This window comes from Myotis myotis, unplaced genomic scaffold (assembly GCF_014108235.1).
Source record: "Myotis myotis isolate mMyoMyo1 unplaced genomic scaffold, mMyoMyo1.p scaffold_m19_p_1, whole genome shotgun sequence".
In the NCBI taxonomy this organism is placed as follows: domain Eukaryota; kingdom Metazoa; phylum Chordata; class Mammalia; order Chiroptera; family Vespertilionidae; genus Myotis; species Myotis myotis.
Genome location: NW_023416313.1, coordinates 202,353,845 through 202,381,279, shown reverse-complemented (window position 1 = coordinate 202,381,279; position 27,435 = coordinate 202,353,845). Strand labels below are relative to the sequence as shown.

The 27,435-nt window shown below is 47.3% G+C and overlaps 1 protein-coding gene and 1 pseudogene across 4 annotated transcripts; both read right to left on the bottom strand.

Annotated features, from left to right (window-relative positions):
* Positions 1–851: 851 nt before the first annotated feature.
* DCAF4 (DDB1 and CUL4 associated factor 4) lies at positions 852–25,760 on the bottom strand. Of its 4 annotated transcripts, none has more exons than XM_036311943.1 (14): positions 25,634–25,760; positions 19,611–19,707; positions 16,396–16,496; positions 15,826–15,983; positions 14,783–14,865; positions 13,254–13,356; positions 11,864–12,007; positions 10,946–10,995; positions 7,152–7,231; positions 5,380–5,478; positions 5,152–5,249; positions 3,712–3,885; positions 3,372–3,486; positions 853–1,954 (listed from the first exon to the last, which is right to left on the bottom strand). In XM_036311943.1, the coding sequence occupies exons 2-14, from the start codon at positions 19,697–19,699 to the stop codon at positions 1,761–1,763; spliced, it is 1,488 nt and encodes a 495-aa protein (XP_036167836.1). In that variant the 5' UTR covers positions 19,700–19,707; positions 25,634–25,760; the 3' UTR covers positions 853–1,760. The 4 variants fall into 4 exon arrangements, with proteins under 4 accessions (XP_036167854.1, XP_036167862.1, XP_036167836.1 ...); XM_036311950.1 differs by having other exon boundaries at positions 5,380–5,475; XM_036311961.1 differs by lacking the exons at positions 13,254–13,356; positions 15,826–15,983; positions 16,396–16,496; positions 19,611–19,707; positions 25,634–25,760 and having other exon boundaries at positions 852–1,954; positions 14,783–14,857.
* Positions 22,550–25,779, bottom strand: LOC118679555 (annotated as a pseudogene).
* Positions 25,780–27,435: the final 1,656 nt, after the last annotated feature.

Genomic DNA, 27,435 nt, shown 5'->3' with positions numbered 1-27,435 from the left:
TGGCAGGAAGCAGATGAATGCTCACGGGGGTAGCTGAAGCATTCTGGGCTAGCAGCAGTGAGGTGCAACTACCAGCTGTAGGTCTGAAGGGACAAATGGAGAGAAGTTCCTGGAACCCAGAGAGCTGTGTTCCAACAGAAGCTGTTGGAATGCAGCCACAGCTGAGCAGGAGGGGAGCCAGGGACAACAATCCCATCTCTCCTGCTCTTTGCTTTCCTACTGGTAGGTCCTCCTGGCTAAACCCACTATGGCTAGGGAGCCAAGAGGTCAGCTTGGGGAACACAAGAGCAGGTGAAAAGGGCACACAGGTGGCTCTGTGGGCAAATGAAAGCTCCCCAGCAAAGCCATTAGGGCTGATCTATCCCCTTTTCCTCACCCAAGATTTAAGTACATGTTCGTGCAGCTGGTTTGTCCCTACAGTAGCCAAGCACCATGATCAAGTCATTAATATCAACGACCATACCAAGGTTCTTTCTGGTTTATTGTTTGGTAGAAAGACATGCTCTTTAACATTTGGTATAAACATCTCACAAACTGCTTCTCTTAGACAGTAAAAAAGTCAACGCCTATTTTCTTTGAGCTGGGGCCCTTGAATCTGACATTCAAGTCCCCATGATAGAAACAGGAGCTGCAGTGGCTAACATTTTGAAGGATGCCTCAACAAAAGGCACGCGAAGGCCTGCTTAAAACCTCTAGCGGCTCTACTAGCCTCTAAAACAGTGGTTCTCAACCTTGGCTGCACATTAGAATCACCTGGGAACCTTTTGAAAATCCTGATTTCTGGGCCTCATCCTCCGGAAATTCTGTTTCTTTGTTACTAATGTTGTGGCCCCACCCCATAACAAAGAAACAGAATTTCTGGAGAATGAGGCCCAGAAATCAGGATTTTAAAGATTCCCAGGTGATTCTAATGTGCAGCCAAGGTTGAGAACCACTGCTCTAAAATGATCCACCTTTCTGCCCAATGCCCGTGAATGATAAAGGAGAATCCCAAACATTTGTTCCTGATACTGAGTGTGAGAAGGCCAAACTCCAGCCTCAAATCTTTCTCTAGAAACTTGAGGAAAAGGACTTTCCTCTTCCCCTTCTCTCCAGCTGGCGTTCTCAAGTACAGATGCATGTCTTTTTGGGACCCAGGCACTGACTAGCCCAGCCGTGGGCAAACTACGGCCCCTGGGCCGGATCTGCCCCGTCTGAAATGAATAAAACTATTGAAATAAAAGACCGTACCCTTTTATGTAATGGTGTTTACTTTGAATTTATATTAGTTCACACAAACACTCCATCCATGCTTTTGTTCCGGCCCTCTGGTCCAGTTTAAGAACCCATTGTGGCCCTCGAGTCAAAAAGTTTGCCCACCCCTGGACTAGCCTATCAGTCTCATTAGGCTTCTTGGAAGGGCTTTTGGTAAAAGAAGCTTTAATTTAGGTATTGCTAATCTTCAGCCCTTAGAAAAAGTAATTTTTGTTTTATAAAAGGGGGAAGGGACTATTCTAAGGAATTCAACAAAAGGAAATAGGTACCTTTTATGAAAAGGACTTTCAAGCTCTCTGAGCCCACAACTTAACTGACATACATCACTAAAGTGTCTCCACATAAAACATAGCACCTTCATGTCCGCAGCAGCAGGATGGATGGGATCCGTGCACACAGAGCATCCATTTAAAATGCCTTCACTGCAAACAGCATACGGCAGAGGTATGGCTACTCTTTACTCCATTCAGTCAAATCCACAAGCCTGCAGGCTGCTCCCTGCAGAATTAGCTGTAAGGGAAGTAGTAAAGGTCCTGCTGGACGGCCATGAGCAGCCCCGGTGCTCCCTGCACACCCCCAAGCCGAGAAGAGAAGGCCACACTGGGAATGTTGGTCCTGGAGGTGGGATGTGGGGAGGGTATGGTTCTGAGCAGGTGGGTATCGCGGAGGCTCCAGATTCTCGTGTAGCAGTCCTGGCCCACTAGGAGGGGAGGGGAGACAGACACGCGGCAGGTTAGCGAGTGCAGAGAACTCGTGTACATGGCTTCTCATACTCCCTGGGAGCCAGAACACAAACCCTCAAATGGAAAATTTTTCTACTGATAATATGTAGTTTTTGAAAATCAAAGTTATGGGTCACCCTGGTGCTCTAGAACCATAACTAGTTTGCTGGTTGTCCGGCTAACGGGTGGGCACTGCACTGCTCTTGGTGTCAATGGCTGCTCAAGAGGGAGCCCAGCCCCGACCTGGTCTCGATGACGTGCAACCGCTTTCCTATTTATAAAACAGTAGGCAGGAAGAGCTAATGACGTCATTACATCTGGGGACAAACTAGGTGCAGCTCTCCCCAGAGCTCTTTCTGGCTTCACAGCTTAGTTCTCAAGACCACCTGGCCGTCAGGGCTCAGTGATGAGGAATGCGACACTAGCACCACTGGTTCTGGTGGTCCAGACACATGGTATGCGTCCTGGGGAGCTTCAGGGGAAGAGGGCAGGCCCCGAGGGACATACAGCCGGTTGCTCCTGCAGCTGTGGGTGGATTCAGGTAGCGCAGGTCACTGACCACTGCAACTGGCCCCCGACCCCCATCTGCCTGTCAACAAGGTGTCTCTATTCTCTATTAGCCAGAACACTAAACTCTTCTGAGCTGAAAACCCGTGGAAAACAGACTAAAAGGAAGCTAACTGCTGCTGATGGTGACAGTAGTAAAGGAGCCTAAGAAAGTTCTAACCAAGTGATGCTGCTGAGCCACAACAAGGTTTCAGGGAGAAGTACTTTCTGTAGGAGTAGCAGCAAGCTTGAGGATCTAAGAAGGCTGAGAATAGATTCCTTAATGTCAAGAGCCTACTATTTCATTTGTCCAACCACCAAACTTCCAGCTGCCAGAATATTCTATTGTCCACAAACAGTATACTCTTGTAACAGCTTTCGATGGGGCTTAGTGGCTAGACAGCTCTGCTTCCCGTTCTACAAATCATGGACCCAAAGGGATGGTGTTACAGGAGGCAGGCATCAGTTTCTGTACAATGGCCTTAACTTCTGTTTCCAGCGTCCTCTCCTGCAAACACACACACGTGCAAAGAACAGGGAGCCCAAGCTTTTTGACAGGAAGGTGCATAATGGGGTAAGGTCACACTGAATGCTGACCTGGTGAAGAGATGTAAACCCTACATCCAAGTCTCCCAAACTGCTGTGCTACTGCACCTGACCTGCCCGTTACTGAAATGTTTGTCCGCTGATGTGGGAACAAAGGGCTGTCCCATGTACTCTTCCCAATCCCAACAGTCCACGATCCCTATATTCTGTTCTGTTTTAAAGTCATGTCTCCCTCAGCTGCTTCAGATGCTGGGGGCCTAAGGGATAGAATTTGGTGGATGGAACCTCCCCTGCCCCAAGTACCGGCCACCAGGAGTCCTTCTTCTTCGTGCACGTGCAGGGGCAGGAGGGCGTACTCGTTCACGTGACCTTCGTACTGCCTTACACACTTGGTGGTCCGCAGGTCCCACAGTTTGATCTGAGGGAAGAAGCACAAGGGACCATTAAGCTGGGTCCAGCAGGTACACTGGTGAACCCCAGGAATGAGGGAGGACAGGTGGTCTCCAAACACCTCTTCCGGTTAGAAAAATCTAAGCTTCAAACTCCTGAGACCTAGACTCCATCAAAAGCACCAGAACCAGTTCCACATCTGACTAGACCAGACTGGGCTCCCAGCAAAGCAGCTGCCTGCAGTCTACTGTACCTTTCCAGCCATGTCGGATGCCACCAGGCACTGCTCCTCCTGGAGGACTTTCACAGATGTCACCGCTGAGTCGTGGAACAAGCTAGTGGCCTTCCAGTTATTGCCTTGATTTCGACATCGAATATCAATGGCAAAGATCTCCCCAGAGCGACAGCCATTAAACAGCAAAGGAGTCTGTGGAAAGAGGGACTGCTTGGTACCTCCCGCTAAGGCCGGGAGGCCCTCCCCCGTCCCAGCTCTCCTGGATCAGAGGTGTGGGTGGTCAGAGCTTGAGCCTCAGTGGAGTTGGGAGGGTTCCTAATGAAAGCAGAGAAGAACTGGGCCCCATGTGTCACCCCAAGGTCATCCCCACTGGCTGCACTGGCCCCTTAGGCCTCACTCTAAAGCCCAAGTGATAGCGCCCTGTCTCCACCAAGATCGTGTGAGAAGCTGGGGTGATGAGGATGGAGTAGGAGAGGTCAGAGGTCCAGTTAAGACATGGGGTCCTAAATAGAGAGGGAAGATGGCTGAAGAAACCTGAATTAATGAATTCTGTGCTTACTGCTGGAAGCAGACTGGCATACTACCTCCTCTGTGGAACAAGTTTTTGAAATACAATAAGACTAGAATTTTGATTTTTAAATTTATAAAATGTGTAACTTGAAAGCTGTGTATGAAACTATTAAGGACTATGAACTGGGACTTAATTTATATACTAAAAGAACTGCTTGTGCCCTAGCCAGTTTGGCTCAGTGGATAGAGCATCGGCCTGTGGACTGAAGGGTCCCAGGTTCGGTTCCGGTCAAGGGCACATGCCCAGGTTACGGGATTGGTCCTCAGTGTGGGGTGTGCAGGAGGCAGCCAATCAGTGATTCTCTCTCATTACTGATGTTTCTATCTCTCTCTCCCTCTCCCTTTCTCTCTATAATCAATAAAAATAAAATTAAAAAAAAAGAAAAAGAACTGCTTGCCAGGCCGGTGTGGCTAAGTGGTTGAGTATTGACCCATGAACCAAGAGGTCCCCAGTTGATTCCCAGTCTGGGCACATGCCCGGGTTGCAAACTCAATCTCCATTAGAGGGTGTGCAGGAGGCAGCCTATTGATGTTTCTCTCTCATCAATGTTTACATCTTTATCCCTTTCCCTTCCTCTCTAAAAAAATCAATAAAAACATATTAAAAACAAAAAACTGCTTGTCCTATTGGCTAATCCAAGTGCTACATAAGAATTGCTAACAGTTCATTTAAACAGGAAGTTGTTTAAAGCCAGTTCAGCCAGGCTTCTCTGGATCAGTCAACTTTCATTCAGTAAAGACACATTTAAGAAACCCTTAATCCTTCCTCATGCCATTTTCCTCTGTAAAGGAGGGGATGAGGAAGAACTGTCACACGGGAATCCAATTTCAATCCGGCAAAATTTCCACTCTTGGGAAACTGTATTAGGCCCTTCCAGTCCCACCAACCATGACAGCAAACTGCTGGGCCAAGACATCACTGCTCGTCCCAAACGACAGCCGGTGTCCCGTCACCACGTTGGTCACCAGGACCCACCGAGACAAGCCTGACAGAGACAGAGATGGGGCGGAGAGACAAGTGTCACTTGTAATCTGGGAGAGGGATTGTGGGATATGGGGATTTAAGGTCTGAAACATCCTTTTCTCTGGGAGCCTGGGGTGGCAGCCCTGGCTCACCTGTGCTGAAGCAGTTATTTGCCTGGATGTTCGAGGACCATGCACAGGACCAGGCCCCAGGGATCCGGAAACTGCAGAGCATGCCAGGCCGGTCTCCTGCTGAGAGAAGCAGTGAGTGTACAGCATGGCTGCCCTCGAGGGACAGAGACCTTCCCTTCACGCTGCCATGCCAGTAACCACTGATTTGGGAAACCTCCAGGAACAGCTGCTCAGGGGCATGCAGGAGGCAGCCAAGCAAGGATTCTCTCTCATCATTGATGTTTCTATCTCTCTCCCTCTCCCTCTGAAATCAATAAAAATATATTTAAAAACAAACAAACAAAAAAACAAACTGTGGTGTCAGAAGTCAGGACAGTGGTTCCCTTTAGGGAAATGGTAATGGGGAGGGTATTGGAAATTCCGTTTAACTTGGGTGGTGGCTATATTTACCTTGTGATAGCTGATTAAACTATATACTTAAGATTTGTGCCCTTTATGTTTTATCAATAAAAAAGTTTATTTAAAAAATGTTTTGCTTGATATTGCACATCTAATAATGTGATCTGAGACTGAAGCCCTCTGATCTGTGACTCTACATTGCCTCCCCGACAGCTGCTAGTCTTTTTGACACTTCTTCTGGACGTCAGGAAAGGTTTATATATTCATTCTCAGAATAGCCACTTTTGACCAGGGACCCCAGAGAACCAGGGTGTTTTTTTGCTACCACAAAACCCAGGATGTTTTGTGGGATTGAGCCTATAGCCCGGCAGGGGTGAGGGGTGAGGGAGGGGGCATGTGCCCTGACCAGGAATCAAACTGTGACCCTCAACCACTGACCCACATGGATCAGGCCACAGATTAGTTTTAAAGGCAAATTCTGAACTTCTCTTGGCCTGTTTCTTCATCTGTAACTTGGTGATAATACCTGCCCCATACACTAGCTGTTCAATGAAATGCCAGGCCCTATGCCAAGTGTACGTGACTTCATTTAACACTCCATGTAACCTGATGGGTGGGTATCATCTTCACTCTACAGAGGTTAAGTAATCTGTTCAAGTTGGGATTCGTGCTGGTCTGCCTGAAGCCTGTACTCTTAGAGGCCTGACCCTTGTCTAATTGATCCTAATTCTCTGAAAGGCTGGAAACTTAATTTTCAGAATGCTGCCAGGAAGAAGTCTAGAATTCTGAACTGCCTTCAGCCAGAGAATGTAAATATCCCTAATAACACCAGTGGGCCACACCTTTGTGAATGATCCGTACCAGCAGCTCAAATGTTTTGATTTCTTGCATTGATTACACATACTTTTAAGTGTTCTGGCCCCTGAAATGACCCAAAAGAAGGAAATACGTAAAGATGCCAATGCATCCCTGACCAGTGTGGCTCAGACAGTTGGGCATCGTCCTACGCACAGTTCGATGCCTGGTCAGGGCACTTGCCTGGGTTGCTGGCTCAACCTTCAGTAGGGTACGTGCAGGAGGCAGCCAATCAATGATTCTCTCATCATTGATGTTTCTCTCTCCCTCTCCCTAAAAAACAATGGAAATATTTTTTAAAAAGAAAGATGCACATGCTTCCAGTACGAATCCTGGGTCAGGTGTAAGGCCTCCCCACAGGTGCTTGCTGTCCCCACCCTGCGAGCTCTGACTGGTTCACTCAGCCTGTGGTTCCCACCCCTCCTGGTCCAATCCTTCGCCAAGGAGCTTCTGGTGTTGCTGGCTGTAGCCTCGGGGAGGCAGAGGACAGAGACCTCTGTCACAGTACCCCTTATTAAAAAAAGGGGGGGCCCTGGTACCTGGATGACTATTGACGAACAGTGACGCTGGGAGCAGGGTGGCACAGCCCGGAGTCTCTGCGATCCCCATGAGGCACAGCCTGGAAACTCTGTTAAGGACAGTCAAGTACAAGCTCTCCTCTGGGAGGAGAATGGGCATCCGTGCCCTTCAAAAAATTACAAAAATAACACCCGCAAAGCCAGATTGAACACACTCACATTTCCCGTATTTAGTTTCAGATGTTTTTAAAGGAAAAAATGTCACAGACACAGCTAACGGCCCTCTCTGACCCCTCCCCAGCCCAATTCTCCCTTTCCCTCACCCAGAAGGAAGCACCGTTCTAAAATTGGTCTGCATTCTAGGCCATGTTATCCTGCCATAGCATATTTGTCCATGAGCAATAGAAAGAATGTTACTGTTTTAAAAACATATGTAAACAGTATCACACAGACCAATCTCCACTGTGTTCTAGATTTATCAGTGTTGAGGTTTGTAGCCCCAGTTCCTTCATTTACACCATTCTTTGTATAAATGCATCACAACTGATTTATTCGTCTTCTGCTGGGCACTTAGATGGTTGCTTCTCTTTTTGCTCTTCTGCTGGAATGAGTGCCTTCCTGTCTCCCAGGCCCATGTGTGGGAGCCTTTTCTAAGGCAGTGTTTCTTAATCCCAGAGTAAGAATTTTACAGTACTACATGCCACACACACACACAAATATTTGAAATAAAAGTCTTATAAAATATTAGAGGCCCGGTGCACAAAATTTGTGTTCTGGCCCCTGAAATGTTTAGAGGTGGGGGTGGGGGGTGGTTTCCCTCAGGCTGGCCTGTGCCCTCTCACAGCCCAGAGCCCTCTCACAGTCCAGGACCCCTTGCTCCTTACCACCCGCCTGCTCGCTGCTTCTTACCACTTGGCTCGCTGCTCCTTAGCGCTGCTGTGGACTGTGCTCGCCAGCCCTTTGCCCGGCTTCTGGCTGAGCGGCGCTCCCCCTGTGTGACCTCCTACATTGAGCGCCTGCCCCCTGGTGGTCAGTATGCATCATAGCAACCAGTTGTTCTGCTATTCGGTTGATTTACATATTAGGGTTTTATTATATAGGATTTGCCCTTACTAAGTATGAAACTCATATTTTCTAGTCTATTTCACTTTAAAAATGCTGCTCACAAATTCCTTTCATATCCCACTGACAGGCCATGACCTGCAGCTTGGAAGCTGCTCCTATGTCTATACCTAGAGTGGATGGGCCTGTGGGTTGTAAGGTTCTTGCATCCCCAACTTCCAACTTAAAGTGGTTATATCAATGCACTTATCCAGCACTGTTCCCCATTCTCCACATCTGTCAAATCTTGGCACTATCAGACTTTGAAAATGTGTGCTTATCTGAAAGGGTAAAAATCTTCCCATTATTTAAATTTGCATTTCCCTAACCATAACTGGGTGTACTGATTCATCTGATTAGTCATGTGGGTTTCCCTTTTGAACTGTCTCTCTATATTCATTGCCTACTTTTCTATTGTACTGTCTTCTGATTGATTTGGTTCCTCTCCCTTTCCCTTCACAGCCTAACTTCTCTCAATCAGAACCTACATTTATCCCCATTCCTTGCCTTTCTTTCACTCAACTCACTAAAATCCAGGTTTGACACCTTTCCAGTAAGTGTCCTCCCCAAGGTCTCCAATGAGCCCGTTTCTGAATCTGATGAACACCCTCCAGTCCTGTCCTGTGATCATGCAGCACAACTTCTAACTACACACTTCTTGTTCTCCACACCACCTCTCTTGGAGTTCCATCTTTGGACTCTTCCAAACACCAGCACTGCCTGGCCTGGGTCCCAAGCCTCTCAGACGCGTGCCTCTCCTCCACTCCTGCTCATCACTCATTCCCTCTCCACTGCCCGCTTAATCTTGCAGCAGCCTTCTGTCTGAGGTCTCACCGTCGTCAGCCTGTATAAGAAATGACTCCATGATCACAGTCTTCCATGGGCATCCCACATCCCTGAGGATTCAGTCTTGCAAGGCCCTCCTTAGCCAGAGACATCATGGATACCCATGTGCATGGTCTCCTGACTTTCTCCTGATGGAGCACTGGCCCCTTCTTTCCATGTAGGAATCTCCTCCAGGCCGGCTGACCCAATACCTGCATCCCTCTTACATCCAGCTGCAACACAGACATCACTGCAGACTGATCACCTGGGGAGCTGCCCATCTTCAGCACTTTGCACAGGTATTGTATATGCTCAGTAGATGCTGGGGGAATGAATACACATACACACCTCATCGAAAAATATAAATATTTGCAAAGCAATCAGGCAACATTTTTGGCAGTCTGTCTGATGCGTGTGTGTCATGTTGCCTTAGACAGTAAGTATCTCTAGTGTGGAGGGCAAGGATGTGGGGAAAATGTCCTTACACATGCACTTTCAGTTACGTGGTTGAAACCCAGGTTACAGCCGAACTTTGGAATGACTTACAGGGCCAGAATTGTAGATTTAATCCTGTAATAGGCCACAGGCTAACAAAGAGCCCAGCAAGTGTAGAAGAGAATTTAGTCTAACCTTCCACCACTCTTTGGGGAAAATGCAGAATGCAGGTCTCAAAAGGTACCATTTTTGTAAAGGAAGCAAGCTCCATGTTCTGCAGCAGGAGCAGCAGGTGCACAAAAGCCTGAAGATTACCTGAGATGACCACCAGAGGGCAAGCCGCTGAGCAAGCAACAGACCATACTCTTCATACTCTTCAAACCCAATTACATGGATTTCTATCCTCTTCTCAGCCCACAGAAACATGAAATAAAATACCATACTGTTTTTAAATTTAAAAATGAGAGTGAGGTTGTTGTTTTCTCTCTCTTTTAAGGCTTGGCCTCTTCTGTCCTCTAGTAACATCTCACAGTCATAGGTGGTACCATCACCCCAAAAGAAAACCACATAAAACTTTCAATTTACCAAACACACAGTTTTGTCTATATAAAATTTATAATCAGATCTCTAATTTAGGCTCTAAAACCCTCTGAAACAGAGTCAGTCATACATTTAAAAACAGGTTCAGATTCAGCCATCATTTGTTGAGGACCCAAACATGCCAAGCACTGTGCTAAGTGCATTCACAGATGTTAACTGTTAACCGCATGGCAACTCATGAAGTAGGTGTTGGGTACCAGTGGCCATCATTTTAATAACTCATTTATTATGGAAATGATTCAAGCCAAGACTCATTAACATGTGGCTTTGGCTTGGGGTCATACAATATTCTTTTGTGAATCACATGTCGGACAGTTGTCCTATGCATCGAGAAACCCCATGGACCCCAGATGAAGGGTCCAGCTACCTTGACACTGCACTATTGTGCTCCCAGCAAAGAAGCCCTGATGGCTCTCTGGGAAGGCAGAGACTAGAATGAAGAGTGCTCCAAAGGCCATCTCTGCAGGAACCCCAGGTCCAGAGCCCACAGGCCCATGCCCCATGCCAAAGGAACCCCCTTTCTCTGATGCCTGCCTCAGCCCCCCCACCCAGGAGGCCCACCCCACCTCGGGACGACTACAGCTCTTGCTCCTACCTCTGCTTCAGGAGGATTGGGGGTTCCTTCCCAAGATTTTACTGTTCCTTTCTCCTTTATTCTCTGCTAAAGTTCATAGTGACCTTAAAGTCACCCCAAGACCTCAACTACTTCCCTGAGCATCATGGGAATCCTTGTCTTCTACCATGTGCAGTGCTCTTACTGAAAGAGTGAAGTACGTGCAGAAGGGTCCAGTCTTCTGACTTCTAAGATACCACTTTACAAACCCCACCAAACCTCTTCATCTGCCAAAAGATACAGAATGTGAGAATCCAAGTGATTCAGCGAGGCCCAGCACACAGAGTTCACCTGGTGAGGAAGCACATAGCAAGACGGAAAGATTGGTCTGACCACCAACTCATGGGGCCAAACAGATTCTTTCTTGTGGAATAACTTGTGGGGATAGATCTCCCCTTTAGAAGGGGCTGGAACAAGCATTCTGAGAACAGGAAGCTCCTGTCCTAGCACTTAGAGCCTCAAAGAGGAACAGGGAGGAGGTAGCGCGTAGGCCTCAGCCCTGCATGGGCCTCACAGTGAGACATCTGGTAAACCCTGTAGGGCAGGAATGACCTCTCTTCAATGGCAGGAAACACACCTAACTCTGAAGGCGTACTGGCTCTCACTTTACCCAGAAACCATTTCCATATCTTGTGGCTCAGATCCCAAAGAACAGAAAGCCACAGCTTCTCACCGTATAGATGCAGCTGTCACCCCACTGCAGTTTAAAGGTTGCCCCTTAGACATGAAGCTTTTCACATTTATGTAAACCTGTGTCAGCCACAGACTGGCTGAGCGACTGACACATCGTCCTGACACACTGGGAGGACCCTCCGCCCCGGCTACTGCAGCCCACCTCCCAGGAACTGTGTGCCTCGTGTGGGCTCCTTCGAACCAACTCAGTCCTCTTGAAGGGAAGTCCGTACAACCAGCTAAGGAAGCATCACTTCAAGTCTTCCCACATCTAAATTCTTCTCTCTTTCAAGACAAGGAACTCCTGAGGCCTTTGCTTCCTCCATGGTTCTCAGGATCTACAACTCCACTTCTCCCTTGGGGAAATGAGGCACAGAGCGCTGGCTTCCTCCCAAAGTTCTCTCCTCTATCTGACTTTGGCTAACCACTGCAGTGCCCCTGGCCCAAAGGCAAGTGGGCTGCAAAGCTGAAGGGGAGGGCGGAGTACCTTCCGGTTGGTGAAGTAGAGGTTTTCGTGCATATGCACCCGGAGCGTGGGGGTCTTCAGACCGCGCAGGCTGATGATGCCGTACTTGGAGCCTCCCACCTTGACATCATTCACGGTGAAGAGCCGGTCACTGTTGGTATCCGCCTGGAAAGGGAAAGCGGCTTGTAGGTGACTTCGCAGGCCTCACACCATCTGCCCATCTCTCACAGCCCCGTGTCTGCGTATTCACCAGGCGAGAGCGCCTGTCCGTGAGGGAGCGCAGAGATGACTTGAGGGGAACTCACTGCAAGAAAGTATTCAGGTCAAATGTCTCCCCAGACACATATGGGGGGAGTGAGTCCTGGCCCCTGACACCCTTATGAGGAAGGGCTCTGCTACTGAGGTCTCCTGGGGCAAGATGTCAAGGGTCAATTCTGCAGCTTCAGCCCCTGGTCCTGTTAGGAGATCATCAGGCTGAGGCTCTTTTTTTTTAATATATATATTTTTGTTGATTTCAGAGAGGGAGGGAGAGAGAGACAGAAACATAAATGATGAGAGAGTCATTGGTTGGCTGCCTCCTGCACGCCCCTTACAGGGGATTGAGCCTGCAACCCAGGCATGTGCCCTGATGGGGAATCGAACCTTGACCTCCTGGTTTATAGGTAGACAAGCAACCACTGAGCCACAATGGCCGGGTGAGACTCTTTGTTTTGTGTGTGTGTCTCACTTTCCTGGGTTTTCCCCAGGCCTCCAGGAAAGACAGGGCTTGCTGGGCAGGCCATGCTCTACTGTGACCTCAAATGCCCAGTCTACCTGAGCAGGCCGGCTCCTGCCGTTTGCAGTGGATCCTCTGCCAACATTTCCCTGGACCCTGGACTCAAGTAGTTGGCCCTGGCTTCCAGCCTGGGTCTAACCAAGAGAAGAGGAGATTTTTGCTCCCTGTAAATGGCATGATGAGGGTGGGTGTGCAGGTCAAGGGTCACAGGCTTACAGGCCACTGCTACTCAGGTCAGAATAGCAAGCAAGGGAGTAACGTGCTGTTGCTACTGAGGACACGGGAGCACTAGGGTTGGCCACCAAATCCTGCCCAGTATAGGGAAGATTAGAAGCTCCTGAACCACTGTGTGCCCTTCTGATGGGCCTCAGTCAATGTGAGGTGGGCCCTGATTCTCATGTCAAATGACAGAGCTGTAGTAGGGGGGACAACGGTCGCCGTGGCCTTCCTTGCTAGTTCGGCACCTGCCAATGGGTAGCCAGTAGGTGCCTGTTAAAACTATAAAACCTAGTGGACACCTGCTTTTATGCAACTGGCATCTACACAGCCAGGCGTGATGGGAGCCAGTGCCAGGGCACCAAGTGTCGGGCACGGCAGCAATACCCCCGCATCCACATGCGGCTCCCTCCCACTCACCAATATGAGGTTAAATCGGTCGCTTGCCAAAGCAGAGGGATCGGAGCTGTGAATCTGAACCTTCTTCCTCTGCATGCAGCTCACTCGCAGCTCGTGGGCTAAACTGCAGGGGGAAGAGAGGGGCGGGGAGGGCATGGGCACCACACCTAGACACCCATGAGGAAGATTCAGAGCGTCTGCCCTGCCCCACACCCTGAAGACCACCTCACCTCCTTAGCCCTCTCCCTATTATCTCTCAGCAATGGAAATGAGCAAGATCCCAAATAAATCCAATTTTAGAACTCTCAGGAAAACTAAAGCAAAGAAATGAGCGGCCCATTTACAGGGTCAAAGAAAGTTAGAACTCGAGGAATCTGTTTTGGGATCGTCTGGTACAACTCTTTTTTAAAAATATAAATATTTTATTGATTTTTTTACAGAGAGGAAGGGAGAGAGACAGAGAGTTAGAAACATCGATGAGAGAGAAACATCGATCAGCTGCCTCCTGCACACCTCCTACTGGGGATGTGCCTGCAACCAAGGCACATGCCCTTGACCGGAATCGAACCTGGGACCCTTCAGTCCACAGGCCGACTCTCCATCCACTGAGCCAAGCCGGTTCCGGCCGGTACAACTCTTTCTCGAGACCAAGAGAAGGTGCCTGAGAAATGAAATACGCCGAAGGGCACGCACCCAGCTAGTGGGAAGAACCCAGGCATGCGGCCGTCCATCTTACTGCCCCTTCCCCCTCCACGAAGGAGAAAGCATGTTTTAGGGAGAAGAACAGGTCTTTTTACCTAGATATTTATCTCTTTTAGGGAAATGAAGGAGAGGCAGGTTCCTACCTGCCCTGCCTCATACCTCCTGCAGGGCTGGCCTACAGGGAAGGCGGCCTCGCTCCAAGATGAGAGCTGTGTCCCCTATAAACCACCCAAACTCAGGGTGCTTCTTCCCCTGTCCACACAGAGTGGGAGGCAGCAGAACACGGGTCAGGAGCTCAGGTGTGGGAGTCAGATCCCATCCTTTCTAGCTTCACCGTGAGAAAATCACACCGCTCTGAGCCTCAGTCTCTTACAGAAACCAGAGGAGGTGTCCACCTATCTCACAGGGCTTTAGTTAGAATTATATCAGGAATCACACGTACTTAAATAAGTTTAGTGCACATACATCTATTTAATGTTCCATTTTTTGTAACTGTTAAGGTAAAGAGAAAAGGAGGCAGAAATCTCACAGGAATAAAGTGATAAGACCTACTACTAAACTAAACACGATTTATAAGTAACGGAGAAAACATCCTGAGAAATGTCTGCCCAATTTCTCTGCCTAGGTCCCCTCGCCTCTCTCTGGCCTCCTGCAGACGTCTGCCCCGTGCTCTAGGAGTGATTCTCTCAGGGCTGGTTCAGCAGCAGACGGCAGGCTGTGAGCTAGAGCTCCTCAATTGTGAATGCTCCTCACAGAGCAGCTATGAGCTATGTGGTCTCCTGATTGGATTCTTGGACCATGGAAATAAAAAACAGAAAAAGAATATTCGTGAAGAGGCACTGACTTACCGGCAATAACTGGTGGCGTTGAGAAAACCCAGCTTGCTTTTTTGTAACAAGGAAGTGGCATTAAATCCCATCCTGGTTATTTTCTAAATTAAAGAAAAAAAAAAAGAAAAGATAGATTCAGTGAAGTTTTATGTTATACAGTAACAGAGAATATTTTTAGTTCCATAGGATGCAATGAAGAAACAGGTACTAAATTGGCAGAAATTATATGCATATAAACCGATGATCTCCTTGGCTGGTCTCCCATCGTGGCAAGAGGATAAGCCTAGCCCTGACCGGTCTGGCTCAGTGGATAGAGCGTCGGCCTTCGGACTGAAGGGTCCCGGGTTCAATTCCGGTCAAGGGCATGTACCTTGGTTGCAGGCACATCCTCAGTGGGAGGTGTGCAGGAGGCAACTGATCGATGTTTCTCTCTCATCGATGTTTCTAACTCTCTATCCCTCTCCCTTCCTCTCTGTAAAAAATCAATAAAATATATATATAAAAAAAAAAAAGAGAGAAAAAGCCTATCACAAGCAAGAATATGTGACTAGAAGGTCTGCTCAGTGCCCCAGTCAAGCTATACCTGGGAGAAGCCGCCACGCTAGCGAGTGCAGGAATGGCCCTGGACACTCAGGTCTGCATCGTGCTTTCCATTCGACCTATGGGGCCCCGGGGCCCCGGATTTTCCATTCTGTTGCCCCGTAACCATCCAAATGTCCTGGCATCTAAGAAACCCTCATATCCAAACCATGTACCCTGGTTTTCTATTTAAAATATACAGTTACTGAAACTGTATCATGCTGCTTTTCAAGATCCCCCCAGGGAAGGACAAATGTGAGAATTACTGATGAAACACTGCAAATTGGGAAAGTGGAGTGGGAGGGGATCGCTCGCTTGTTCTGTTCTCTTCGTCAGGTTCCTGTCAGGGAAAAGTCACCACCACATCCCAGAAGTGCACGAAGCGGAGCGTGCAGGGGCGCTGAATGGGCACCCGCCTTCAGCCGTGGATGCGGGCTGGCAGGAGTGCAGGGGACGGGCGGCCCCCCGAGCGTGGAGCCCACCTTTGTCTGCCTGTCCTCTTCCTCTAGCAGCTGCAGCCTTTTGTCCTCCATTGCCTTCTGCTGGATGCCCTCCTTTGTGAGGGGGTTGCAGTTGTTATGTCCAGGGAGCAAGCGGAAGTACCGATTCTTTTCGGGGTCAAAGTAAAACCCTGGTAGATCTTTAGTCAAAAGAAATAAAATCCAACTTAAAACACTGTGACCTGACCCTTCTAGAAAGGAGCCCAGTGGCCTGTCCACCCCGCTCACAGCTGCCTATCTTTTCTAAGGGGCGGGAGGTGGGCTAGCATTGTCAGTCACCACCCTGGGCCCAGTTCAGGGGTGGGGGTGCTGTGTGCCTCAGGATCACAGTTCTTGGCGTACCCAGTTCCTCCCTTTACTGTTCCCATTTGTTCCCAGAATTTCCTTTAAGCCCAAATGAGCTGGTAACACACATGGAGTTCACCCTCATGCAAGTGCAGACACACAAGAGGAAGGGCGGCCTGAACAGACATAACCAGTTGACGAGTCAGGACTAGGTTTCATCTTTCCCTGTGGGGAGGGCCAGGAGTCCTAACCAGCAGACTGCCTTACCTGGCACAGAAGAACTCCCAGCTGTGCTGGTCGAGGTCGACGGAACCTCCCCATCGCCATGGTCGGAATCCTGTGGGCTTTGCTGTGCCCCTGTGTTACACCTGTCGATACAGTCATGGTCACGTGCAGGGAAGGGCTGGAGGCCCAGTCATTCTCTGACTGTGGGGTCCTGGCAGGGGTAGCTCAGGCAGTGCCACAGCCTTCACCCCGGACCGTCCCACCTTCCATTACTTGGGGAGCATTAACCCCGCTTTTCCTTAACAGTGGTTTACCTATTGCAAACGCACCAGGTAGAGCAAGGTTTTGTCTCTCATCCTTAAGAGGATGACGTCACAGTAATTCCCTTTTCTCAGCTCCTCACTTGAGCGCTTCATGAGGTCTTTTGGAATTTTCTGGATGAAAAGACCAGAAGTCTTTGCCAATAAGAATTCTACCAAGCACCCCTATGTTCATAACAGCACAATTTACAATAGCTAAGATCTGGAAACAGCCTAAGTGCCCATCAGCAGATGAGTGGATTAAAAAACTGTGGTACATCTACACAATGGAATACTATGCTACGGTAAAAAAGAAGGAAATTTTACCGCTTGCAACAGCATGGATGGACCTGGAGAGCATTGTGCTAAGTGAAATAAGCCCGTTGGAGAAAGATAAATATCACATGATCTCACTCATATGTGGGATATAATGAACAACATAAACTGATGAACAAAAACAAAAACAGATCTAGAAACAAAAAAACACTGAACAGACGGTCCAACCTCAGAGAGAAGGCGGGTGGGTGGTGGTGGTGGTGGTGGTTTAAGAGATCAACCAAAGGGCTTATATGCATGCATATTAGCATAACCAATGGACAAGGACACTGGAGCGGTGGAAGCGTGTCTTGGGGGCGGGATCAATCAGGGAAAAAGAAAGGAGACATATGTAATACTTTAAACAATAATAATAATAATAATAAAGAATTCTACCAGCTGGGCTCATTTATAAAGCCAGGTGAATTTCATTCTTTACTGGATCCAGCAATACAGAGTTTAAATTGTACTTGGCTACCCAACTTTACAGATGGAGAAATTGGGGTTCAGGACACAGAAGTGATGTGCTCAGTGATACTGAGATAGAGCCATAGTTTAAACACTCATTTTGCAAAGCTACAGGCAGCGTCCATGGCAATTATAGGCTAAAGGATATAATGACAGTGCAAAAGACCTAAGTTTAGAATCCTGATAAAATCCTCTTTAAAATCAAGAACTTCCCCTCTCCCTCCTCCACACCAAAAGGAGCACAAATTGCAAAACGAGGTTGAAGGAATGAAAGAACTTCCTCTTTTGTCTATAAATACTAAGGACGCATGGTTTCAGGGAAAATTTATTCTCCCTTTTTATGGCCCAGACCTTCCTGAGGCAGCTCATCTGTGATCAGCAGCAGGAGGAAAGGAGGATGAAGTGTCATGACAAATGTCTGTGTTTCTAGTCCAAGGACTGCTGCCCCATTCTTTCCACAGAGCTCAAAGGGTGGCTGTCCAGTGTGTTTCCACACAGCTCTGCCAAAGCTGAGTGGAGACTCTCGCACAGATCACATTGTACTGCATACTGTGCTCTTGTGGGAAGGCCTGGGGCACAGAAAGTATCCATGGTTCTCCTTTCAAAACATACAAACACTGGGCACTGCCCCCATCTTTCTACAATACTGGTCAAGTCTGGGACTTCGGCCGACAGTAACGTTTTATTCTGCACCTAAAGAGGCCCATCCCGTACGGAGGGCCTACCAGGAGCCAGGCAGCCCGTTGGGGGCTGTATATACACTGTTGTGAACATCACAAGAGAAGTATTGTACAAGAGTAACTCAGAGTGATTAAGTAACTTGCCTATAGGAAAAAGCAGTGTGTCAAGCTCAGACTTCTTAATTCCAAAGCCCTTGTTCCTTCCACATTTTTAAAAAATGTTTTTATTGATTTTTTATAGAGAGAAGAAGGGAGAGGGATAGATAGAAACATCAACGAGAGAGAAACATAACCAATTTGGCTGCCTCCTGCATGTGCCCTGATCAGGAATCAAACTGGTGACCTCTTGGTTCCTAGGCTGATGCTCAACTGCTGAGCCACACCAGCCAGGCCATTCCACACCATTTTGATGCTTTTTGTTATTGTTTGGTTTAAGCTGGTCTAAAGAAGCATCATGGCCTTTGACACCTTATAACTAGAAACCTATTCCTTCTGAAAGGAGGTCTGGAGTATGGAAGAGTTTAAAATTGTCAGGCAGGTCCCCTTTGGTGAGGTGGGGGCTGTGCTGACTTTTTTTTTTTTTTTTTTAATATATTTTATTGATTTTTTACAGAGAGGAAGGGAGAGAGATAGAAACATCGATCAGCTGCCTCCTGCACATCCCCCACTGGGGAAGTGCCCGAAACCCAGGTACATGCCTTTGACCGGAATCGAACCTGGGACCTTTAGTCTGCAGGCCGACGCTCTATCCACTGAGCCAAACAGGTTTCGGCTGTGCTGACTTCTTATGGCCAGAAGTCACACCAGCAACCCTGACTGTGAAGAGGTGTCCTCTCCTGCCATGAGGTGATGGGGGAATCTTGTTCTGAAACTGGATGCTTGCATTTCCTTCATGCAGAAAAATAAATAGAGTGGAAAATGTTCATATTGGGATTTCAACTAAGTACTGACTAGGCTTTATTTTTTAAGCTGGGTGGAAGGTGCACATTCATTGTACTATTCTTTATACCTTTTTGTGTTTTTAAATACTATATTTTATATGTGTGTGTGTATATATATATATATATATATATATATATATATATATATATATAGCTTCTTTCTCAGGATTTACTGAATTAATTAATTATAATTCCAGAATGCTATTGTCATTGGATGGGGGAAAAAAAGACAGGAAGAGAGGGAGTCTATAAAATGGAGAAACAATCCTCCTTCAGTAGTATCAGATAATGTCTACTCTAATCTCATGGCTAATGCTCTGGCCAGAAGTCATGGTCACTCTGAAAACAAAGAAGAGTGTGGCCATATCTCCTCACTACTCAAGGTGTGGGAGGCAGGCTGACCTGCAGCAGCAACTTCCCCTGGGAGCTTGTCAGAAGTGTTGACTCTCGCTGGGCCCCACCTCAGACCCTGCATTTTGACGAGATGCCCAGGGACCCACGTGCACGGGAGGGTGCTGGACAATGCCAGAATGGCACTGGGGAACAGCACTTGCCTCTCGTTAGGTCTGTGTTGTCTGAGTCTAGGGTTCTGCCGCTGGCTCCTTCTTCCATGTCTTCTACTTTTCCAGCTGCTTTTATGCATTTCTGCTCCTATATGAGAAAAAAAGAAAATTACATACAAACATGTGGGTGCATGCACTTTTCTGTGCACTTCTTGATAGTTCCTTCATGTTCACAACCAAACCCAACCTGGTTGTCATCAAAGCCGCCACCCCAAGCCTCATCTGTAAAAGGCAGCCTTCCAGGTGGAGACACTGATAAAATCCAATGTATCTGAAGCCACTTTTCTGGCTGAGTTCTCCTACCTCACAGTTGACACCTGGCCTGACAACCTGCTAACCTCCGTCCCCTGGGTCACTGTGTGAGCTGCTGACAGACTCTCACAATTACTTTAAGACAATAGTTTGAGCCTGAGATGAGATCTCTCTTAAGTGTGCTTCTTTCTTCTTCTTACCAGATAATACCAGAGCACATACTTTTTCCTTCAATCTATACACATCCTGTTTGCAGAGAATAGTTTAGTATTGAGCAGGGAAAACTGTGAACATAATTAACCGGGGTCTAGTGTGCATGGCTTCTCAGTATGCTTTCTAAGGAGTCTTTTAGCTTTGAGCGCACACTAGCAGTTAAAAGGAAGGATGTGACCAAGCTTTTTTAAAAAAGAAATAAGGAATGATATTGCCATATTTATTTCAAGTGGCTTTTAAAAATCTTATCTTTTATAACCTGAATCTATCACTTAATCATCAAAATATCACAAGTTTTCGCAATGGGAATACATTCATTTTATAAAAAGACTAAACTGTGGTCCACGGACCAACTGCTGTAAGTTTCAGATTTTCTCAACACCTGGTCATTTTTATCTCTCCACTCACTGGAGACACTGATGACATCTGACCTAATACATTTAAAAAACACATTCAAATGCCGTAACAAAATTGGGAAAAAATGGGTTGAATGTAACCAAAGAATAGAAGTCTATTTGCCTTTACTTCCCATCTTATACTTAAAAAAAAAAATAAAATATATATATGTATGTTCTGATTTCAGAGAAGAAGGGAGAGGGAGAGATAGAAACATCAATGATGAAAGAAAATCATTGATCAGCTGCCTCTTGCCCACCCTCCCACTGGTGATCGAGCCAGCAACCTGGGCATATGCCCTGACTAGGAATCAAATCGTGACCTCCTGGTTCATAGGTTAACGCTCAACCACTGAGCCATGCGGGCCTGGGCCCCAACTTCTACTTTTGAGTTGAGAGTGCCTGTTAGCATCAAACAGAGCGCCAGAAGTCTGGACCTACATTCCAGAATTCAGCATTTACTCAACCACTTCCGTGTCAACCTATGATTGTGAGTTGGGGTTATTTCAATACAAAGAAAGAAAGAAAAATTTAATGAGTATGGCACTTAACCAAACATTTCACAAATTCTGTAACAAATTTTCTTGATTTGCTAGTGGGAATGTAAAATACTGCCACCACATCAGGAAGTTTTGCAGCTCCTCAAAAGGTTCAACATAGAGTTACCATATCAGCCAGCAAAACCCAGCAGAAATGAAAACACATGGTCACACAAAAATTTTGAGAGGAACATTCATAGTGGCGTTATTCATAATTGCCTAAAAGTGGCAACAGCCCATATTTCCATCAGCTGATGAATGCATAAAAATGTGGCATCTCCATGCAACAGAATGTTATTTGGCCATAAAAAGAATGAAGTACATGACACAACAAGGATGAACCCTGAAAATATATGCTAAGTGAAAGAAGTCAGACATAAAATTGAACGATTCAACATATATGAAATCTCCAGAATAGGCAAATACAGACACAGACACACAGACACAGACACACACACAGACACACACAGTATTTTATAGGGGCTGGGGTGGAGGGAGAGGAGGCAGAGAATAAGGAGACTAATACAAAGGTCTTCTTTTTTTTTTTTTTAAAGCTTCTTGCTAGTCCATTGTTCTGTTATGAAGAACTGTTCTTCCCAGTTATCACAAATGAGATGATAAGTGCTGATTAAATTGTTTTATACTTCCAGGAATAAGAGACTAAGGGAAAGGTTATACCTTATTAACTAGGTGGTAGCTTGATAAAATTTTTATAGAATTTTAAAGGACTTACGATAGTCTATGTATACTTATGCTTTCGTAGATTCCACCAGATTACTAGCTTTTCAAAAGCTGTAGCACTGCCCTCGCCAGTTTGGCTCAGTGGATGGAGCATCGGCCTGCGGATTGAGGGGTTCCAGGTTCGATTCTGTGAAGGGCATATGCCCGGTTGTGGGCTCGATCCTCAGTGGGGGACGTGCAGAAGGCAGCCAATCAATGATTCCCTCTCATCAATGATGTTTCTATATCTCTCTCCCTCTCCGAAACCAATAAAAATATATATATTTAAAAGCTGTAGCACCAGATATACTTTAGTATGACGGCAGTTTTGTTTTAAAACCATAATCAGGTTACTGTGACTTTTATCTAAACTAAAATTTATGCTTCAGGAATTTGTAAAACACAGATCTATTGGTATCATATTTCCTTTATTCTGTTTGGTAAATTTACAGATAAAATAATGATACTTTATGTTTCAGTAAAAGCTTAAAAATGGAAAACGTCTTTTTACTTAAAGTTTCATGCAATAGAATTTACATTTAATCAGAATGACGAGATGAAATCTTTTTCTGGAGTCAACCTCAGAGAAGCTAAGTGGAATTGGTAGATCTTTTAGATGTTGTTGCCTACTTACTACTTATAATAGCACTCCCAGCCAGGTACAGTGCATTAATATGAAGCACCTTGAAATCCAAGGTGAGGGCTCATACAAAAGGATCACATATTACTAAGTAGGAGTTTGAAATGCCTAGGCATGTAATATTTTTAAAACCTTAATTTTTCAGTCAGCATAAATTTCCTTTAATTTTCTCTATTTCCAGTACCATTTCATTTTGAGGCTTAACATAGCAAGCCAGTATAGTTTTAAATATAGTAATCCTGGATTCTGAGTTATTTTAAGATGAAAAGGGAAAAAAGAAGTGTACTTAGGGAAATTAATTTCTTCTTCTTTTACATCTAATTCTTCATCTTCTGCTTGTTGATCCTTTCTTAGTCCACAGGTGGACACCTGTCCTGCTCCAGAGACCCTCTCAGCTTACAACAATCTCTGAAAAGGCAACTGTGAATTTGCTCTTACAGTATCTAAACAAGATGGATAATCTGGCAGATACCTAGAGCTTCTGAAAAACCTCTAAATCTTTTGTGTATTTTGGTAGACAGCAGAGTATACCTCCAAAGTTTTGCTGTGAATAACATTTCAGTAGTGATAAATTTTGAAAATATTTTCTTTATATCCTATATCTGCTTTTTAAACCTACTGTTTCCTCCAGATGAGAGCATCCCCTGTAGCTCTCTGTAACATGAAACATGCTGACTTGTCTGCTTAGCTTCTCCATTCCTTGCAGCTAATGTTGCTCTGTGGTCATCCCATTTCAGTTTTACAATGGTTCCAATGAGCTTTCAAAAGTTCAACTCTTTTGGCTGCAAGTCTTTCCACCTCCACTTTTCCATAATCCTGAAGTTCCAACCTTCACTTGTTGAAAACACCTGAGCAGTTTTTCAGGACCTGCTTCAATTTGGGGTCTCTGTACAGACCTACTCCTGGATCTCATTCACCCAGAGATTGGCTTTGTCTCGCAGCCTGGCAGTTTTCCGCACAGGACTGGCAAAGACTTGGCTCTGCACTCCAAAGTGCCAGTGCTTTTGTTTTGAGCATTTCACAGGTTTCTGGATAAATGGTGTTTTTGCCCCAAGACACCATTCTGGGCCTGCCTGAAAAATCCGGAAGTTGTAGGCCCAGAAAAATCCCAGACCCAGGAACCTTAAGGCTTGCGGGGTGGAGGCCACGCTAGGCCACACAAGAGGTTGCAGTCAGCCTCTTCCCAGGCTGCACGCCTCAGTCCCCTCCCTGTAGCCCAGAGAGGTAGGTCCAGAACTCCCTGAAGGCTGAAATTCAATGTGAGCGAGAGGCTCTATTTGCCCCACCTAAGCCTTCAGGTGGGGCAGCCCAGGCAGCAGGGCCCCAACACCCTGCCTAGCACAGGGCTGGGGCTGGAGCCCAGCAACACCACCCGGAGGTGCCTGGGACGCACTGGGGTCATACGGTTTCTTTTTAGGGTGATGAACATGTTCTGGAATAAGAGATATCACGTGATGGTCACACAATCTTTCGAATATACTACAAACTGTACACTTTCAAAAAGTAAATTCTATCTCAGAAACGAGAAAGATTTACTACAGCAGTACTATCATATTTAAAGAAACATCCTAAATAATTTAGGATGAATTATTTAATGAACAACATAAACTGATGAACAAAAATAATCTAGAGACATAGAAGCATCCAACAGACTGTCAAACCTCAGAGGGAAGGCAGGGAAGGCAGGGGTGGGATCAACCAATGAACTCATGCCTATAGGCATAACCCATGGACACAGACAATAGGGTGGTGAAAGCTTGGGGTGGGGGTGGAGGCAGGGGTGGGGTAGGAGAGGTCAATGGACGGGAAAAGGGGGACATATGTAATACTTTCAACAATAAAGGTTTTTAAAAATAAATAAATAAAAGGAAATAATGATACCATTTAAAAACAAGGATACACATTTGGAGGGGGATGAACTTTTTGTGGAGCTGTGTTGGTAAGGGTCCCAATAAAAATCCACTTTCAGAGGAAAAAAAAATCCTAAATATCCAACAACAGGAGAATTAAGATTATAGAGACTACTGGACTGTAATGTGGAAAATGCTGATGCCATCGGTTTATGGAGCAGAATACAAAACGACCTCTACAAGGAGCTTGCTGTGCCCACCCTGGGTGGGTATATATAAATATTTTTTAACTCTACAAATGAGGAAACAGGCGTAGACGGCTAAGTAGCGTGGCCCTGCTGGTCTGGCGCCTGGGCTTGGTGACCACAGGACGCCCAACTACAATTGTCACCATTATTTAAAACTAGAATCTGGAGCTTTGGAATTTTGTTTTCTCCAGAAAGACACACACGCTTTCTTTCCTTCTGGCTGTTTGATTTACAAGACAATGTCCCCACACCCATCAAGGGGAGGGGGGTATCATGGTTTCTTAGGTAAAGGGAGACACAAGGCTTTCTGGACACGCAGGTACTGACGTGGAAAAGGCGGCTTTCCCACTAATGCACTCGATATGCAACCCCGAAAGTGGGTCCAACCCTGGGCTCCACTACTTGCTACTTCGTGCGGTTACCCAGGGCCAGTGGCAGCCTCGATGGGCCTCTTACTAGTCTGCAAAGGTGCTACCTACGACCTCTCCGGGCCCGTGAGCGGGGAACCTCACGATTGTCAGCATCTGCGGCGCCCAGCCTGCGGCAGCTGTTCCACTGCCCGGTGGGCAACAGCCAACCACAACCTGAACTTCCAGCAGTGGTTCTCAACCTTCTGGCCCTTTAAATACAGTTCCTCATGTTGTGACCCAACCATGAAATTATTTTCGTTGCTACTTTGTAACTGTAATGTTGCTACTGTTATGTATCGTAATGTAAATATCTGATATGCAGGATGGTCTTAGGCGACCCCTGTGAAAGGGTCGTTCCACCGCCAAAGGGGTCGCGACCCACAGGTTCTCAACCACAGGCTGCTCCAGGGGACCCGCCGCCCAGAGCTCGCCCACCGGCCACTGGAAGGTACTGGATGGCACCTTCGGCATCAGGGTTTAGAAAAGCGCTCGTTCAGGTCCGACATTGAGCAGCGACACTCGGAGCTCCCTCCGCCCCACCGTGTCTGCGGCTGCGGAACCGACCGGACCGGACAAACCGGGCTCCTCCAGTCCAAGACCCCAGCTCCCACCCACGCCACAGTCAGGCCGGCGACCCACGTGCTCGGCTCCTCCCCCCACGCCCCTGACCCATCCCGAGCTCTGTCCAGGGAGCAGCTGCAGCCCCTGGACCGACACCAACGGTCACCCCAGCCGGCAAAGACTTACTCGATTAGAGGGTGCTCCCCGGCTCGCCCTCGGGCCCAAGCTCGGCAGAAGCAGTGGCGAGGCGTGGAAGGACCCGGAAAGACCAAGATCCAGCGCCCACCAGTTAGTGGCGTCCGTTTTAGTGCTTTCGCAGCGGATAGGGCCATGGCGGCCGCCCCTTCCTTATCATTGGACGAGGCTTCTGACTGTCTACGCCAATAGGATGGATCCTACGGAGAGGGCTCCGCCCTCTGGGGGTTCGGCTCCGCCCAAGGCTGGCGAAGTGTCCGCGTGTCCGCAGGCGTGTTTGGGACCGGCGCGTTTGGGGGCGGGGCATAACGCTAGTGGGCGGGGCGGGGCGGGACGGGGCGGGGCGGGAGGCTGCGCTCGAAACCTAGAAGCTCCAGGCTGCCTTCCCTAGAGGGGTGGGTGGCACCGGTTGCCTTCTCTGTTAGTTAGCAGCCCATTGATCCAGCCTGTGGAAGTTCTCCTGCCTCTCGGGGAGAACTGAGACTTGGGGAGGAGGAAGGATTGTGTTGTGGGAAGGGCGAAGGAGGCTCGGAGATGAGGGAGGGAAAAAGGAACGGGCGAACAGGTGGTGGTGTCTTCAGCAGTGACAGCAGGAGGCTGAGGCTGCTAATCCTAGGTCCGCGTAGCTCCAAGGTGCAGAGGAGATTGTCCAAAACTGCAGTCAGAAGGCCTCGCTTCTAGTTCTAGGTTTAGTTCTGTTTCCTACTTGCTGTGTGACCTGGGGTGAGTCTCTTCCCTTTCTGTGCCGTGATTTCTTATGTTGAAACAAGGTAGTTGACCTGATGTTCTGATGTTCTTTCCAGCACAAAGTTTGTTCACACAACCAATATTTTCAGCATATTCTCAGTGCTGTGCCTGTTTCGGGTATCTGCTGACAGCCATCAGATCTTCTAAAAGGGAAATGGAAGCCTGTGATGGGCACTGGACCAGAAATGACAGTTTTGGGAAGAGAGCTGGGTTCAAATAGGCCAGGGTTGTTTTTTGCCTCAAATGGGCCTGGTGTGCCATGTGCCTTGCCCTGTTAACCCAGGCCCCTGTGAGTGGTTGAACCCATTGGAATTTAGGTTGTAGGATTTATCAACTGTACCTGTGTGTGAAATCATTTAATCAACAACAAAGAAGGTAGGATTTCTGCTCTCAAAGAATTTACAGGCAGCCCAGCGCAGTGGCACAGTGGTTGAACGTCGACCTACGAACCAGGAGGTCATGGTTCAATTCCCAGTCAGGGCACGTACCTGGGTTGTGGGCTCAATCCCCAGTGTGGGGCGTGCAGGAGGCAGCCGATCAATGATTCTCTCCCATCATTGATGTTTCTATCTCTCCTTTCCTCTCTGAAATCAATAAAAAAGTATTTAAAAAAACAAAGAATTTACAGATAAATGCACGGCGTGGAGTAGGAAGAGGTGGTGAGGGGAATGAGAGGAGCGAGTATTTCCAGAATAAAGGACAGCTTCATGAAGCTTGAGTGGCCTGAAAGAAGACAGAGAGAAATTTCAAGCTGTATACACAACCTGATTCAAGGAATAGTGAGGCATTCCTTTTGGCTGGATGGGAGGGGAGTCTTGGAAGGAACACCAACAAGGTGGGTTGGGTCAACTCAAACAGGGAAAGGAGCAAGCAAAGGGAAGCCTCTGAGGGACTGAGAGCTGGGGGCTAGCACTTTTGCTAGGAGCTTATTGCAGGAACAGTCCCCTTGAAAGGGCAGCGTAGAACCAGAGTGTGGTGGCTGGGGAGGAAGGAAGGGATGGGAGACACAAACTTGAACTCTGCGGGAGGAGCCAAACTGGATTCTC